Here is a 17,902-nt window from a genome sequence, read left to right as displayed (position 1 = left end):
GATACTACTTTAAAATATGTATTTATATGTTTAACAACCTTTTTCAGTAGTTCTGACTTATGATTATCCTCATGCTTCCTGTTGGCTTTAAAATGAAAACCAGAAATATCCACTCTTGTAACCCTTCAATCCACGTTGCTGGTGTGCCAAGCTTCAAGATGTGATTAATGCCATTGTAATATTTTTAAGTGAGATTCAGTAGATTTTTATAAGAAATATCAGACACAGAAATACTGGTTATGTAGTAAAACATCCCTGTCAAATTTAAGTGCCATCAACTTGGAAGTTTAAAATCTTTTTTTTTAAAAAAATATTTATTTATTTATTTGGCTGCATCAGGTCTTCGTTGCGGCATGCGGGATCTTCACTGCAGCATGCGGGATCTTTCGTTGCGGTGCGTGGGCTTCTCTAGTTGCGGTGCGTGGGCTTCTCTCTAGTTGTGGTGCCCAGGCTCCAGAGCACTTGGGCTCAGTAGTTGCAGCGCACAGGCTTAGTTGCCCCGTGGCATGTGGGATCCCAGTTCCCCGACCAGGGATTGAACCTGCGTCCCCTGCACTGGAAGGCAGATCCTTAACCACTGGGCCACAAGGGAAGTCCCTAAAATCTTTTCCAGAATGTGAACACTGAATATGTCTAAGGTAGGCTATGTGGAATTTTTGTGGATATTGATTCTCACTGAATGAAAGTCAGCAAGTCTCTTATTCTTCCATAGAATTGATAGGCTAGATTCTTCCCACTTATACAATTTTATCGTACCAATAAAGTGTCCTCCAAAGTGAATACAGCCCACTTTCAATTTTGCCTGGCATCAGCATCTTTAAGTGGTCCAGTCGGCAGGGTTAAAGCTGTGGCTTTGCTGAGCGTAGATGGAGACTCGCTGAGGAGAGAACAGAGCTGTGGGAACCATTGTCCGTGGATGGTCTTAAAGGAGAGAGTCACGCATATGAGAACTATTTTAATGAAATTTTCTGGTACCCTGTGGACCTACTTAAATCAGACTAGAGTACTATGGACTAGCAAACAAAAATGACCCAAATGGAGATACCCTAAAGGGGCATTGTGATGTTGATATTAATTTTTAAGTCTTTGCCAATTAGAGAGAAAATTCAGAAACAGTACAGACTTACAAATCTGTATATATATATGTGTGTATAACAGTGAATGAGAAAGATAAAGAGAGAAGGAGGAAGGGAGGGAATGGGGGGAAGAGAGAGAGACAGACAGATTGACGGACTGACTGACCGACTCTACTCTTGGGCTAATAATTTCTGTAATGTTTATGGAAATGTATAAATGTTTTATCTAGTTGTACTAGATAATAGCTAAAGATGTGAGCCAAGTAAGGATTCTCAGCGGCGTCTATAATGGTATTATAATAGGCTTTAAAATGTGAACTCATGTTTAAGAACAGCTGTTACCAAATAGCTGTTTGGTGAAGGCATAGGACAACTTAGTTTTTCTCAGAATTATATTTTCTCATTTTACTTTAGCACGTGTTATTTGGGTGTCTAAACCTATGAGATAATCAAATAATTAGACTTCTGTATGCACCAACAAAGTTTCTGAACCAAACTGGTCAGTGTGTAGGAGATGAAAGAGAAAATAAATTATACACACACATATATGTGTGTGTGTATATGTGTTTATGCATAAACAGAGAGAAAACATACTGGCACATACATAATAAGCACCTGATAATTGTAGTTGCTGTTATATTATGAAGATGTTATCTGTTAGGATCGTGACCTACCCAGGAGGTAGCTGAGTATTTCTCTAGTGACCTGGGTGTCTTGCGGTAACACTGCTGGTTACAGGTCTGATCTGAGAGAAGAAAAAGTTCTATAAGAAAACCTTTTAAAATAATACTTACGATATGCTTCACATTCCTCCCCATTCTTCAAGAGGCAGTTAAATCCTCACTCCTCTCTGAAATCTGTTATGATTTATCCAAATTAAAAATAATCTCTGATTCCTCCTAGTTACCGCTCTTTCTAGTTAGTTGTAATTCTTTAAGACATTGTGGATTTTTAAGATACACCACTGCTTTTGCACTGCTAAGAAAGAAAAAGCTCTGCCTATTTATTTTACAATGCTTTCTCATTGTTTAGAATTTTTGTTTTATGTCTACTGAAAGAGCTCTTTTAGAATTACTTAGGTAAAGATTTTTGTTTAAATCATATCACTCTCATAAGGAAAGTAAAAGTCAAAGAAATCCATTGAGGAATTCGTTTTCTTATTCAGAATCCGGTTTTTCTGAATCATTTTTCAACTCAGTGTTGTTGATGTCAGTATTTTCCCAAATGGTATCATACTCTGGGTTATCAAGACTATTTGTTATATAGCACTTCAAAAAAGAATGCTTCACTATGGTTTCTGAGGTTTTCTTTTTTTTTTTTTTTTTTTTCCATCGGTTCCCTTGGGAGAGGGGGACTGTGGCCCAGGGGAACGCTGTTTGTGGGCTCTTATTTTTTTTTGAATTTTGTTTTATTTATTTTTTTATACAGCAGGTTCTTATTAGTCATCCATTTTATACCCATCAGTCTATACATGTCAATCCAAATCTCCCAATTCATCCCACCCCCACCCCCACCCCCCCACTGCTTTCCCCCCTTGGTGTCCATACATTTGTGCTCTACATCTGTGTCTCAATTTCTGCCCTATAAACCGGTTCATCTGTACCATTTTTCTAGGTTCCATATATATGCATTAATATATGATATTTGTTTTTCTCTTTCTGACTTACTTCACTCTGTATGACAGTCTCTAGATCCATCCACGTCTCTACAAATGACCCAATTACGTTCCTTTTTATGGCTGAGTAATATTCCAGTGTATGTATGTACCACATCTTCTTTATCCATTCATCTGTTGACAGACACTTAGGTTGCTTCCATGTCCTGGAGATTGTAAATAGTGCTGCATTGAACACTGTGGTATATGACTCTTTTTGAATTATGGTTTTCTCAGGATATATGCCCAGTAGTGGGATTGCTGGGTCATATGGTAGTTCTATTTTTAGTTTTTTAAGGAACCTCCATACTGTTCTCCATAGTGGCTGTATCAATTTATATTCCCACCTACAGTGCAAGAGGGTTCCCTTTTCTCCACACCCTCTCCAGCATTTCTTGTTTGTAGATTTTTTGATGATGGCCACTCTGACTGGTGTGAGGTGATACCTCATTGTAGTTTTGATTTGCATTTCTCTCATGATTAGTGATGCTGAGCATTCTTTCATGTGTTTTTTGGCTATCTGTATATCTTCTTTGGAAATGTCTATTTAGGTGTTCTGTCCATTTTTGGATTGGGTTGTTTGCTTTTTTGATATTGAGTTGCATGAGCTGCTTGTAAATTTTGGAGGTGAATCCTTTGTCCGTTGATTCATTTGCAAATATTTTCTCCCATTCTGAGGGTTGTCTTTTCATCTTGTTTATGGTTTCCTTTGCTGTGCAAAAGCTTTTAAGTTTCATTAGGTCCCATTTGTTTATTTTTGTTTTTTTTTCCATTACTGTAGGAGGTGGGACAAAAAAGATCTTGCTGTGATTTATGTCAAAGCTTGTTCTTCCTGTTTTCCATTAAAAGTTTTATAGTGTCTGGTCTTACATTTAGGTCTCTAATCCATTTTGAATTTATTTTTGTGTATGGTGTTAGGAGTGTTCTAATTTCATTTTTTTTTGTGTGGTACGCGGGCCTCTCACTGCTGTGGCCTCTCCCGTTGCAGAGCACAGGCTCCGGATGCGCAGGCCCAGTGGCCATGGCTCACGGGCCCAGCTGCTCTATGGCACGTGGGATCCTCCCGGACTGGGGCACGAACCTGCGTCCCCTGCATCAGCAGGCGGACTCCCAACCACTGTGCCACCAGGGAAGCCCTCATTCTTTTACATGTAGCTGTCCAGTTTTCCCAACAGCACTTATTGAAGAGACTGTCTTTTCTCCATTGTGTATCCTTGCCTCCTTTGTCATCGACTAGTTGACTGTAGGTGTGTGGGTTTATCTCTGGGCTTTCTATCTTGTTCCATTGATCTATATTTTGTGCCAGTACCATATTGTCTTGGTGATTGTAACTTTGTAGTATAGTCTGAAGTCAGGGAGTCTGATTGCTCCAGCTCTGTTTTTTTCCCTCAAGACTGCTTTGGCTATTCGGGGTCTTTTAGGTCTCCATACAAATTTTAAGATTTTTTTGTTCTAGTCTGTAAAAAATGCCATTGGTAATTTGATAGGGATTGCATTGAATCTGTAGATTGCTTTGGGTAGTATAGTCATTTTCACAATGTTGATTCTTCCAGTCCAAGAACTTGGTATATCTCTCCCTCTGTTGGTATCATCTTTAATTTCTTTCATCAGTGTCTTGTAGTTTTCTGCATATAGGTCTTTTGTCTCCCTAGGTAGGTTTATTCCTAGGTATTTTATTCTTTTTGTTGCAGCAGTAAATGGGAGTGTTTCCTTAATTTCTCTTTCAGATTTTTCCTCATTAGTATATAGGAATGCAAGATATTTCTGTGCATTAATTTTGTATCCTGAAACTTTACCAAATTCATTGATTAGCTTTAGTAGTTTTCTGGTGGCATCTTTAGGATTCTCTATGTATAGTATCATGTCAAATGCCAACAGTGACAGTTTTACCTCTTCTTTTCCAATTTGTATTCCTTTTATTTCTTTTTCTTCTCTGATTGCCGTGGCTAGGACTTCCAAAACTATGTTGAATAGTGGTGAGAGTGGACATCCTTGTCTTGTTCCTGAACTTAGAGGAATTGCTTACAGTTTTTCACTATTGAGAATGATGTTTGCTGTGGGTTTGTCATATATGCCCTTTGTTATGTTGAGGTAGGTTCCCTCTATGCCTACTTTCTGGAGAGTTTTTATCACAAGTGGGTGTTGAATTTTGTCAAAAGCTTTTTTGCATCTATTGAGAGGATCATATGGTTTTTCATCTTCAATTTGTTAATATGGTGTATCACATTGGTTGATTTGTGTATATTGAAGAATACTTGCATCCCTGGGTTAAGTCCCACTTGATCATGATGTATGATCCTTTTAATATGTTGTTGGATTCTGTTTGCTAGTATTTTGTTGAGGATTTTTGCATCTATATTCATCAGTGATATTGGTCTGTAATTTTCTTTTTTTGTAGTATCTTTGTTTGTTTTTGGTATCAGGGTGATGGTGGCCTCATACAATGAGTTTGGGAGTGTTCCTTCCTCTGCAATTTTTGGAAGAGTTTGAGAAGGATGGGTGTTAGCTCTTCTCTAAATGTTTGATAGCATTCACTTGTGAAGCCCTCTGTTCCTGGACTTTTGTTTGTTGGAATATTTTTAATCACAGTTTCAATTTCATTACTTGTGATTGGTCTGTTCATATTTTCTACTTCTTCCTGGTTCAGTCTTGGAAGGTTATACCTTTCTAAGAATTTGTCCAGTTCTTCCAGGTTGTCCAGTTTATTGGCATAGAGTTGCTTGTAGTAGTCTCTTGAGATGCTTTGTATTTCTGTGGTGTCCGTTGTAACGTCTCCTTTTTTTTTCACTTTATTTTTTTTTTGTGGTACGCAGGCCTCTCACTGTTGTGGCCTCTCCCGTTGCGGAGCACAGGCTCTGGACGTGCAGGCTCAAGCGGCCATGGCTCACGGGCCCAGCCACTCCGCGGCACGTGGGATCTTCCCGGACCGGGGCACGAACCCATGTCCCCTGCATCGGTAGGCGGACTCTCAACCACTGCGCCACCAGGGAAGCCCCGTAACTTCTCCTTTTTTATTTCTAATTTTATTGATTTGAGTCCTCTCCCTATTTTTCTTGATGAGTCTTGCTAATGGTTTTTCAATTTTGTTTATCTTCTCAAAGAACCAGTTTTTAGTTTTATTCATCTTTGCTATTGTTTTCTTTGTTTCTATTTCATTTATTTCTGCTCTGATCTTTATGATTTCTTTCCTTCTGCTAACTTAGGGTTTTGTTTGTTCTTTCTCTAGTTCCTTTAGATGTAAGGTTAGATTGTTTATTTGAGAGATTTTTCTTGTTTCTTGAGGTAGGCTTGTATAGCTATAAACTTCGCTCTTAGAACTTCTTTTGTTGCATTCCATAGGTTTTGGATCATCGTGTTTTCCTTGTCATTTGTCTCTAGGTATTTTTTGATATCCTTTTTGATTTCTTCAGTGACCTCTTGGTTATTTAGTAATGTGTTGTTTAGCCTCCATGTGTTTGTGTTTTTTACGTTTTTTTCCCTGTAATTCATTTCTAATCTCATAGCATTGTGGTCAGAAAAGATGCTTGATATAATTTCAATTTTCTTAAATTTACTGAGGCTTGATTTGTCACCCAAGATATGATCTATCCTGGAGAGTGTTCCGTGCGCACTTGAGAGAAAGTGTAATCTGCTGTTTTTGGATGGAATGTCCTATAAATATCAATTAAATCTCTCTGGTCTATTGTGTCATTTAAGGCTTGTGTTTCCTTATTAATTTTCTGTTTGGATGATCTGTCCGTTGGTGTAAGTGAGATGTTAAATTCCCCCACTATTATTGTGTTAGTGTCGATTTCCTCTTTTATAGCTGTTAGCAGTTGCTTTATGTATTGATGTGCTCCTATGTTGGGTGCATATATATTTATAATTGTTATATCTTCTTCTTGGGTTGATCCCTTGATCATTATGTAGCGTCCTTCCTTGTCTCTGTTAATAGTCTTTGTTTTAAAGTCTATTTTGTGTGATATGAGAATTGCTACTCCAGCTTTATTTTGATTTCCATTTGCATGGAATATCTTTTTTATCCCTTCACTTTCAGTCTGTATGTTTCCCTAGGTCTGAAGTGGGTCTCTTGTAGAGCGTAGCATATATATGAGTCTTGTTTTTGTATCCATTCAGCAAGCCTGTGCCTTTTGGTTGGAGCATTTAATCCATTCACGTTTAATTATCAAAATGTATGTTCCTATGACCATTTCGTTAATTGTTTTGGGTTTGTTTTTGTAGGTCCTTTTCTTCTCTTGTGTTTCCCATTTAGAGAAGTTCCTTTAGCATTTGTTGTAGAGCTGGTTTGGTGGTGCTGAATTCTCTTAGCTTTTGCTTGTCTGTAAAGCCTTTGACTTCTTCATTGAATCTGAATGAGATCCTTGCCGGGTAGAGTAACCTTGGTTGTAGGTTCTTCCCTTTCATCACTTTAAGTATATCATGCTACTCCCTTCTGGCTTGTAGAGTTTCTGCTGAGAAATCAGCTATTAACCTCATGGGAGTTCCCTTGTATGTTATTTGTCGTTTTTTCCTTGTTGCTTTCAATAATATTTCTTTGGCTTTAATTTTTGCCAATTTGATTACTGTGTGTCTCGGCTTGCTTCTCCTTGGGCTTATCCTGTATGGGACTCTCTGCACTTCCTGGACTTGGGTGGCTATTTCCTTTTGCATGTTAGGGAAGTTTTTGACTATAATCTCTTTAAATATTTTCTCCGGTCCTTTCTCTCTCTCTTCTCCTTCTGGGACCCCTATAATGTGAATGTTGTTGCATTTAATGTTATCCCAGAGGTCTCTTAGGCTGTTTTCATTTCTTTTCATTCCTTTTTCTTTATTCTGTTCCGCAGCGGTGAATTCCACCATTCTGTCCTCCAGGTCACTTATCCATTCTTCTGCCTCAGTTTTTCTACTATTGATTCCTTCTAGTGTAGTTTTCAGTTATTGTATTGTTCATCTCTGTTTGTTTGTTACCTTAATTCTTGTAGATCTTTGTTAAACATTTCTTGCATCTTCTTGATCTTTGCCTCCATTCTGTTTCTGAGGTCCTGGATCATCTTCACTATCATTATTCTGAATTCTTTTTCTGGAAGGTTGCCTGTCTCCACTACATTTAGTTGTTTTTCTGGGGTTTTATCTTGTTCCTCCATCTGTTACATAGCCCTCTGCCTTTTCATCTTGTCTATCTTTCTGTGAATGTGGTTTTTGTTCCACAGGCTGCATGATTGTAGTTCTTCTTGCTTCTGCTGTCTGCCCTCTGGCGGATGAGGCTATTTACGGGGCTTGTGCAAGTTTCCTGATGGGAGGGAGTGGTGCTGGCTACAGCTGGCTGTTGCTCTGGTGAGCAGAGCTCAGTAAAACTTTAATCCACTTGACTGCTGATGGGTGGGGCTGGGTTCCCTCCCTGTTGGTTGTTTGGCCTGAGGCGACCCAACACTGTAGCCTACCCAGGCTCTTTGGTGGGGCTAATTGCTGACTCTGAGAGGGCTCCCGCCAAGGAGTACTTCCCAGAACTTCTGCTGCCAGTGTCCTTGTCCTCACGATGAGACAGAGCCACCCCCTGCCTCTGCAGGAGACCCTCCAACACTAGCAGGTAGGTCTGTTTTGGTCTCCTATGGGGTCACTGATCCTTCCCCTGGGTCCTGATGTGCACACTACTTTGTGTGTGCCCTCCAAGAGTGGAGTCTCTGTTTCCCCCAGTCCTGTTGAAGTCCTGCAATCAAATCCCACTAGCCTTCAAAGTCTGATTCTCTTGGAATTCCCCCTCCGTTGCCGGACCCCCAGGTTCGGAGGCCTGACGTGAGGCTCAGATCCTTCACTCCAGTGGGTGGACTTCTGTGGTATAAGTGTTCTCCAGTTTGTGAATCACCCACCCAGCAGTTATGAGATTTGATTTTATTGTGATTGTGCCCCTCCTACTGTCTCATTATGGCTTCTCCTTTGTCTTTGGATGTGGGGTATCTTTTTTGGTGAGTTCCAGTGTCTTCCTGTTGATGATTTTCAGCAGTTAGTTGTGATTCTGGTGTTCTCGCAGGAGGGAGTGAGAGCACATCCTTCTACTCCGCCATCTTGAACCAATCTCCGAAATTTTCTTTTAAGTTGGTTCATTTTGCAAATTTTATGCTGGCTCTGTATTGATCTTAGCAAAAGATGTCCACAGAAGGTTTTCAGATAGCACACAGGGCTCATATTCCTTCCTTCCTCAAATGGTCTTTCAATAGTTTGTTAACTGAAATATTGATGGATTAAAATTGTCCTGTCTGTCATTAGAAAAGCACCCCAGGTTTCTGTGTATGCAATCAATGACAACGAGATCACAGCTGCTACCAGGCCATCAGTGGTTGTAAGATGACATCGATTTTAACAAGGATCCTGGTGTCAGAGGTGTTAAAATATTGTGAATCTTAGAATAGAGGAAATACAATACTACTCTCTCCCTTTGTATTGTATTTCTTGGAGTTCAACTAATATGTCATTTCTGTGAACTTTTAATTAGCTCCTAGGACTTTGTTAGTAGCTACTTTCTTTGAAATCCATTAGCACTTAATTTAATTAAAAGGACAAAATAATAATTCTGCATGAAAAGAATCCATGCACATGGTTACAAAAACCTACTGTAATAAAACACAGTGGTTCCGTTGCCCCACTCCCTTCACTTTTTTATTCCTGACTTTGAGAACAACTAACTTTAATCATTTCTGGGTTTGTTTCCTCCATTGGCTACCTCTGTAGGGCTAAATAATATGCTTATATTGACTTTTTTTCCTTTTATTTTCATTTATCAACTTTAAACAGGTACCATAGTAGGAAAGAATTTAGCTTACTAATTTCACCTTCTTTCTCTGACCCTCTTCTACATATAATTATATTAATTTTCTGACCTCTTTTATTGGTTCCGTTTATAATTCCATGACCATTTCTTGTTCCATTCAGTACAGATGGTTTCTCTTGACTCCCTACTTTATGAGGTTGGGATATTTCACCCTTTGCCTTCTCACCATCTCTCCTTTTATAATTATACTACTCCAATTTTGACAGCTGTACAGTGAAAATATTGATAATATTTTATGCTAAATATTTGCAATTAAATTTTTCATTTTTGTCTATTGGTTAGGCCAAAAAGTTGAAAAATAAATAAATAGCAACATTAGTGTTATTGTGACTTTTTAAGTATTACTCATTGCAGAACTAGGAAGAGTTCTAGGATTATTTCATTCAATGTGACTTCTCAGCCACCCAAAGGAGAATGTTCCTAGAATCAAGGTTAAGGGGATTCTTTCTTCTTTCAAATGGATTTTTTAATTTCAGCATTTGCTCAAAATTGTGCCATATTTTATTTCAATTCGTATTTAGATCAGGACTTTTTAATAAGGCTTTTTCCATTAAGCTGAATTTTTTCTTATTGTGAGAAGATATGTGAGCCTTGTTCATTATGTCTTTAATTTTAAGTTTTTTCCTCATTCCCTTTATTTTTTGGAATCCATTTCATTCTTCTTTTTGAAGCTTATTGAATGCATATTCTTATTTGGACTAGTGGCTTCAATTTTGAACTAAGGCTTCCTTTTTTCCCTCATGTTATTCTGGTTTTTTGTTTGTTTTATTTTCAAATTTTTGCAGCTTCAGAATCATATTATGCATTAAGTTGCCTTCTGTCCTCACCTTTTTCTTGGCCATTTCCTTTCAGTGGTCATCTGTACCCCATCTACTATCTGGACAGTTCATTCTCAAGCCTGCAGAGTCATCAACTGAGTCGTAGTCAAGCTTTCCTGTATCGTGAGTCCCTGAATCCCTCTTTGTTGGTTTATTCCTCATTTTGCTGGAAGACGTCATAAAATTACCTCTGAGAAAGAGATTCACGGGATATAAATTTTCTAAATCATTGCATTATTGAAAATATATTTGTTTTGCTCTGATACTTGCTTGATTGGCTAATAGAATTTTAAACTATAATTTTCCATCAGCCATTACTGGATTGTTTTCTAGAATTCAGTGTTTTGAGATGAAACATTTGTTTTAATTCTGTTTACCGTTCCTTTAGTGATTTTTTTCTCTCTGGAAACTCTTCCTATCTTCTCTTCTTCTTTGCTCTTCTGCAATTTCTTAATGATATGCTTAGGAATGTATTTTTTTTTCCATTCCTCTTTCTTGGAAGTTGGTAGAATTTTTTTTTTTTTTTTTTTTTTTTTTTAAGTTTGAAGACTTATGTCTCTTATCAGCCCTGGGAAATTTTCTTATATTATTTCGCTGATCATTTTCTCTTTATTCTTTTTTTCTGTAAATGCTATTGGTTGGATATGAATCACTTGACTTTATTCCCCTCCCCCCACCTTGGGGAGGAATTAATTATGCCAATATGTTTTCTAACCTTTCCATTGGAAAAACTTTTTCGCAACTCTTCCTTTTTTTTTCCCCAAAGCTCTTTCTTCCTCTGATATTCCTTTGTCAGAACAATCTTTGAGTTTATGGGTGCAAAGTCTTTTGACACGTCCTCTTTAGCATTTGTTAAAGCTACTTTTTTTCCTCTGATTTATCTCTGTGTCCCCTGTGGTAGGTTTTCTTTTTTCTATCTTTCTTTATACAAAATTTTTCCATTATACTGAAGACTTTCTTCATGTCTTAGCTCATGTCTCCATTCAGGGTGGCTTTATGTGAAGAAATAAGAATGTGAATTCTGTGTGTATGGGCATTGTTTGCCATCTGACAGGCTTCATTTTTAGGCCCTTGAGTAAGGAGCTGCCATTTATGCTGAAGGCTTATCCCCTTAAGTATCAGGATGTGTAAGGTCTTTATCATGTTGGTGCCAAGCCTATACTAGAAGCCCAAGTTCTCCTCAGATAACTTGTATTTCCCCCCTTTATCATATAGGAGTATAAAGGACAATTCTTTATTTTCTTTGGCCATTTGACACCTTTGAATACTTTGCTTGTCTTTGGGAATTCCCCACATTATAGATCCATATTTTACCAAGTTTTCTGGCTGTCTGAAGGTAGATTGTGAATTAGGTTTTACCACTTAGAGGCATTCATGCCAGATTTTAGTTGAGAAGTGTGGGACATGAAGGGGCAGATGAGCTCAGAAGAACTCAGAGGTAGTAGGCACTATGGTTTCAGTCATAACATACAGTGTCCTGTTGTGGTGTCAGGGCTGTCTTTTCTAGAGCAATTCTACATTAGATGTTGGGTATGGTTCTTGACTGTGTGCTTTACTGGCTGGGTTCTCTGGTCCTCGCTGACGTTCTGTGAGGTACCCAGTAATCTTTAGTAAGTTCCTTTTCTACTGTTGACTAAAAAAAATGCACAATGTGAGAGTTGTAAGTTAAGTTTTATTTGGGGCAAAATGAGGACTATAGCCCGGGAGAGAGCCTCTCAGACAGCTCTAAGAAACTGCTCTGAAGAGGTGTGGGGGGCAGTATATATGTGATTTTGGTGAAGGGGGTACATGCAATCAAGCACACATTTTGGCAGAGGGTAGCTGCTAGTCACGAGGATCAGATGTCTCTGTTAGTGACTGTGCTTTTCTAGATGTGAGAAGATGCAAGAAATTGGGTTCATAAAGTCTTTTGAAAATATCTAACTATCTGAAGGCCTGTTCTGCCAGGTTTTCCCAGAGCACAGAGTGCCTCATTCCTGATCTCCACCCTGAACTCACTTCAGGGTGTGTTGAAGGTCAGCGACTACAGTGGCTAATGACTTCATTCCAGATGGCAAGTGACAATTTTCAGTTGGCACTACTTAAACTAGGCAGAGTTGATTTTGGTTATTTGTAAACCACTCCACTGACAGTTACAGAGAGCTAGATTTTGCTGTTTATGAGGGGATAAAAAAGTCAAACATTACATATAGAGACCAAACGATCCAACATCCAGGGTTCTCCCAAGCAAGTTTGTTTCCTCATTGATGACAGAGCCTTACCCAAATGTCCTAGGTAGTTCCTTCCTTCATTCTACTTTGTTAGTCTTTGTTTCATCTTCCAGAAGTTTAAATCTCTTTTTTGCTGCTGGTCCCGTCATTCTCTCGTTCTAAGTGGATTGACTTTACTATAATTCTAAAAGCATCTCAGGAGGAAAAGAAGATCAATTTGTTTAGTTTGCCATCTTGAATCTGAAGTCCCATGACACTTTATTCATACTGGAATTATAGTACTTTGACATGTAAAATAATAAAATAATGTCAGTATAAAATAAAAATTAAAAAATAATATTATTCTTAAAGTAAATGATGATTTCTTCTTAATTTCTGTATACGTAGTACCCCACGTAATAACTTACATTTTACCAAGTATTCAACTAATATTTAAATGAGTTGATTTATGTACAGATTTTAAGTTACTTCGTATATTGGTAAGATGCCTATTTTGACTCAGCTGTGTTGACTTTGGTACCTAGGTTAATAAATCATAGCTTATTAGTCTAATTTCAAGGAATCAATTTGCAACAAGAACACACAGTTAGAGTCATATCAGGAATTAAACTCAAAATTATGTTTTCAAAGGGACAAATGCTTATACCAGGATGAAGGAAGAAATTTATTGTTTAATAAAAAAACTAATTTAAGTCTATAACAGCTACTTAATGGGAATAACATGACCAATTTCCTTCCTAAGTGAAGAAATAAAAGTAAACATACTTAAAATAATGAGGTTAATAGAAATAGACCAGAGTATATTTGCTAAATTTTGACACTCTAAGAGTGTTTTTCATTTATATTTAAATAAAATGCTTAAATGTTGTTATTTAGGTGAAAGATACATGGCTGCTTCTCTAGCAGAAAGTAAAAGCAAAAATTAGTGGCAGATGGAGCTCATTGAGTTTGTTCATCAAAACAACAGTATTGCCAGAATTGCTTTTCTTACTTGTAAAATTTTCTACAAATCTAGAGACTTTTTGAGATCATTGGAGAAAGTTGTAGTTAATTTCTTTTCTGCCCAGAGATTCATTCAAACACTAATTGAGACTATTCTGTTTATATATAAGTAGAATTTGATACATAAAAATAACACAAAAATTCTCTACAATAGATATTAAAGTCTGATAAAATAATTTATGTAGAGTACAGATTTTAATTTTTCCTTTTGTTTTAAGTTTAGTAATAACTGAAGAGTTAGTGATATGTTTAATATGCTTTACTATGTTTGGTATATTATGCAAATTGAATTAGTGCCTGTACATCCAGATATAATGGATGTGTCATTTAGATCAGACTATGGGTGAATCTTTGTATAGTTTACTAAAGATTTCTTCAGATATTTCAGATAAGACACATTACTCCTTTTAACTATCAACGTAGAATGATTACATTCCAGGAGAAATGCTAGGCCGTATCATCTCAAGCTCCTCATAACTTGATGTCTATCAATGACTCAATTCATGGAGCTATAATTATAGAGGGATGTGCACTTCATTTACCTACATTAGGAATTCTTAATCTGGGAGCTTTGGATAAATTTCAGAGAGTTTATTAACCCCTTGAAATTATAGCCCTAATTTTAGGTATATGTGCCTCCTCCTGCCAGTTGGTACATTGCTCTCACCAAATTCTCAACAAGGTCAATGATCCAGAAGTAGTTAGGAATCACCATTCTGAAATTCTCTCTTATATTACGACAGTTTCTCAAAGAGCTGTATCTGGATGATTTAGAATGCCTCTTTTAAAGATTGCTTTTATTCAATTTTGTCTTGGTGTGATACCACCAGCCTGTTTCGAAGGCTATTTCAAGAAAGAGTCTTATCTTGACACTCATTTATTTATTTCTTCACTCATTCATTCAGTTACTACATATGGAGCACCTTCTGTATGAGAGGCAGGCTTCTATGTGGGAAAGATATCATGAAAAGGACACAGTCAAAAAATCCCTTGGTCTAGAGGAGTTTACATTCTAGCAGGAAGAGTTAGAAAATAAGCAAGAAAAATAATGAACCATATTCATGTTAGATAGTGTTAAGTAATAAGGAGAAAAAAAGTAAACAGAACAGCAGATATGACATGATGGGGTGGGGAAGGTGTTGGAATTTTAGGTAGGCTGTTCAGGGAAGGCTCCTCTGAGAAGGTGACTCGAGCAAAGGGGAGAGCAGCAGTTGATGAGATCAGAGGGGCACTAGAGATCCAGGACCTTGTAGTGTTGCACAGGACTGGGACTTTTACTCTGAGTGAAAAGGTGAGCACTGCAGTGTTTTGTAAAAGAGACATGGGCTGACCCATATGTTACCAAGACCATTCTGGCTGCTGCATTGGAAACAGACTTAATTGGGGAGCAAGGGCTGCAGCCAGCAGACCAGTTAGGAGGCCCTTCTCAAGAGACAATCGTGGCCTGGAGCAGGGTTTTGGCAGTGGAGGGAGTGAGAAATGATTGAATTTTGAACTTCCCGTGAAACTAGGTGCTGTTAGGATACCTATGAGGATGTTACTTGTTATCTTATGAAGTTACTCAGGCAAAATTTCTTTCTGTTCTTAGTGTTAGACTATTTTCCTAGATTATTCGTACTTTCCCCCTAAACTGTTGGTTTCACTTTTTCTCTGAATTTAAAAAAAACTTAAAACAAATTAAAAGCTCATCTGTAGGAAGTGAATTTCAATTAATGGCGTTTTGTATATTATACTCATTTTGGTCACCTTACCATTAATTTTTCCCTTTGCTTGATTTTTTTCCTCACAGTTTTGAGATATGTCATTTTTTCCCTATTATTTACGTTTTTATAAACCTCCTCGTATATTCCTTTCTGGTACAATTTAGGGTGGATATAAATATTTCTTTCTTTGTGTCTATGTAAATATCACCTTTCACAGTCTCTTCAATGTTACGGCTATGCCCTCTTGACGCTTGTGATTGTTACTCTGTTATAGAAGAGTGAAACCTGATTGCAGGAATTCAAACCTAAGAGTAGTTTGTGTTTCGCCTGGAACGTTAAATAAAAGAATGGTTGTCTTATGTAAGGAAGAACAATATGATGTATTGTTGATCCACTTGACTCAGTAGAACAGTTGAGTTAACAGTGAGTCAAATCAGTTGTTGGACTGAATTACTTAGTCATTAGTCACTTCAGTCGAAACACTTAGTCTAGTGATATGTTGCATTTATGACACATCCTGATTATGCAATTGACCTTGGGTTTGTTTATGAGACAATGTTGTATCAGAAACAGATAGCATAAAAAACCTGGGAGAACTTTGCACACATTTAATACCATTAGATAATTAAGATTGCACACTGAACTGATTTCTAGAAACCGTAAAGATACATTCTGATGTCAAGTGTGTAAAGAACCAAAATCCTGGTGAAAAACTCAGTCTGACAAACAAATTTACGAGACTACAAAATGGTCGTACTCATCCATCTTTTTCCTAAGAGTCATGTAAGTTGTGAACTAAACAAACACGTTTTTCTGTTTGCTCATCACATGCTACCAGTTCTCAAATATGACTTATGAGACATGTTTCTCACTCAATACTTTATAATATTCTTTGTGCTCAAGCTGTGATTACTGTTTTAAACCAAAGTCTCCCCAGAATCATAGGCAGCTCTGAAAGGGATTGTAGAGATCGTCCTTCAGTCTGATTTGTAGATGAGGAACCTGAGGTCTAGAGTGGTGACGTCCCAAGTCCTATAGCTGATTAGTCAAAGAGCCTTGATTGACACCCAACATTCCTGACGCTTAATTCAGGGTGTTTTACCTCAGATTAATTTTCATATAGTGAACTGAATTCCAAATATGAGATAATGAAAAAGACTCGGACATCAAAAGCCTTTAGTGTTTCCTTACAAATCTAAGTCCAATATGTTAACATAGTAGTACAAATAATCTTATTCATAATATATTCAAATTGAATAGAACTCATGGGAAAGTTTGTCTCTGAAGTCATCCCTATCATCTGCATATATGAAGCCATCAGACTTTCCTTCAACTACTGATAACTCGCCAATGTGAATGAATATTACCTCATTTACAAATGAACGGGGGTTTCTAAAAGCATATGGGAAAATGTCCTCATCTTTATTGGAAATAAATGTGCAGTGCATTACCTATGCTATAATCATTTGGCTTTGTAGTATCATAGTGAAGATAAAGGCTTTAGGAAATAAGAGAAATTTAAGAACTGAGCACACACAGAAAATGAAGAGTGTGATACTTATAATGTTAGATCAGCTGTACATATTTAATTAACATTGTGAGCACTTTTCTTTAGTTAAAAATTCAATCTCATCTGTGATACCTGTCCTGGTTTGTCATGTCATAAAGGAACATTGCCATTTTTTTTATTAAGCCATGTGTCAATGTATCGCTTATATTTTAACTAGGTAAAATAGCATGTGCGTAGGAATGAATCTATAACTTACAGTTTTACGTTAATGTTAAACACTGATACTGATCCAGAGTATTGTAGAGGATTACAATTTAAAGAATTCTTAATTATAATCCTTTTCCTTTTATATTTTTCCACAGACGGCTTGTGTATATGTCAGTTTTTTTATGTGCGTGTGTATTTGTTTTAGATTTACTGTTTTTCAGGTGCACTTCTCTGAAGTAAGATGAGTTGTCAAAAATTCTGTGTGGCTTTTTTACATTGGGGTAAGTTATTTGCTTTTTAAATATCCATATATGAGGTAGAGATTTTGCCCTTAGAGATGCTGTTTCCTTTAATGGCTAATCAAATTTCCCGTTTCCAGTTAGGAATTCTCTTGCTCATGGTTAAAAATGCAAACCAAACAAACGTATAAGTGTGAAAATGAGAACTCTTCCCAACCTCCTGGAAACAATGTGATGTGTATCCTCCCAGGAACATAACACACACACACACACACACACACACACACACACACACACACATTCATATCTCTAGTTGCAAAAATAGAACTGGTCTATACATTCTGCATTTTTCTTTCTTCCACTTAACAGCTTTTCAATTTATCATGACAACTATTTTGCCAGTGTTTACTGATTTACTTATTTGTTTAATGGTTGCATGACAATGAACTGTATGAATGTACCTTAAATTATAAATTTATTTGAACAACTCCCATTGATAGACAATTCTTTTTCCATAACAGATAATGCTACATTGAAATTCATATACATATATCTTTGTGTATTTAGAAGAGTATTTCTATAGATTAATTCCTAACGAGGAATTTCTGTGTTGAGTAGTAAGCACATGTTTGAATTTGATAGATACTGTGAAATCTTCTCCACAAAGCTCTGTGCCTT

The 17,902-nt window shown here is 37.1% G+C and overlaps 1 protein-coding gene across 3 annotated transcripts in view; it reads left to right on the top strand.

The window, feature by feature from the left end:
• LEPR (leptin receptor) overlaps window positions 1-17,902 on the top strand; it is a 104,032-nt gene that overhangs the window by 9,525 nt on the left and 76,605 nt on the right. For all 3 annotated transcript variants that reach the window (XM_073788730.1, XM_073788729.1, XM_073788722.1), the window contains exon 3: window positions 17,141-17,266. Coding sequence is in view for 1 of the 3 variants with exons in the window: in XM_073788729.1 (XP_073644830.1) it covers window positions 17,227-17,266 (40 nt within the window). In the remaining 2 variants the exon portion in view is untranslated. The remainder of the gene's footprint in view (window positions 1-17,140; window positions 17,267-17,902) is intronic.

This window comes from Tursiops truncatus, chromosome 1 (genome assembly GCF_011762595.2).
Source record: "Tursiops truncatus isolate mTurTru1 chromosome 1, mTurTru1.mat.Y, whole genome shotgun sequence".
Classification (NCBI taxonomy): Eukaryota; Metazoa; Chordata; class Mammalia; order Artiodactyla; family Delphinidae; genus Tursiops; species Tursiops truncatus.
Note: the sequence above shows the minus strand (reverse complement) of the source record. Positions and strands in the feature narration are given on the sequence as shown.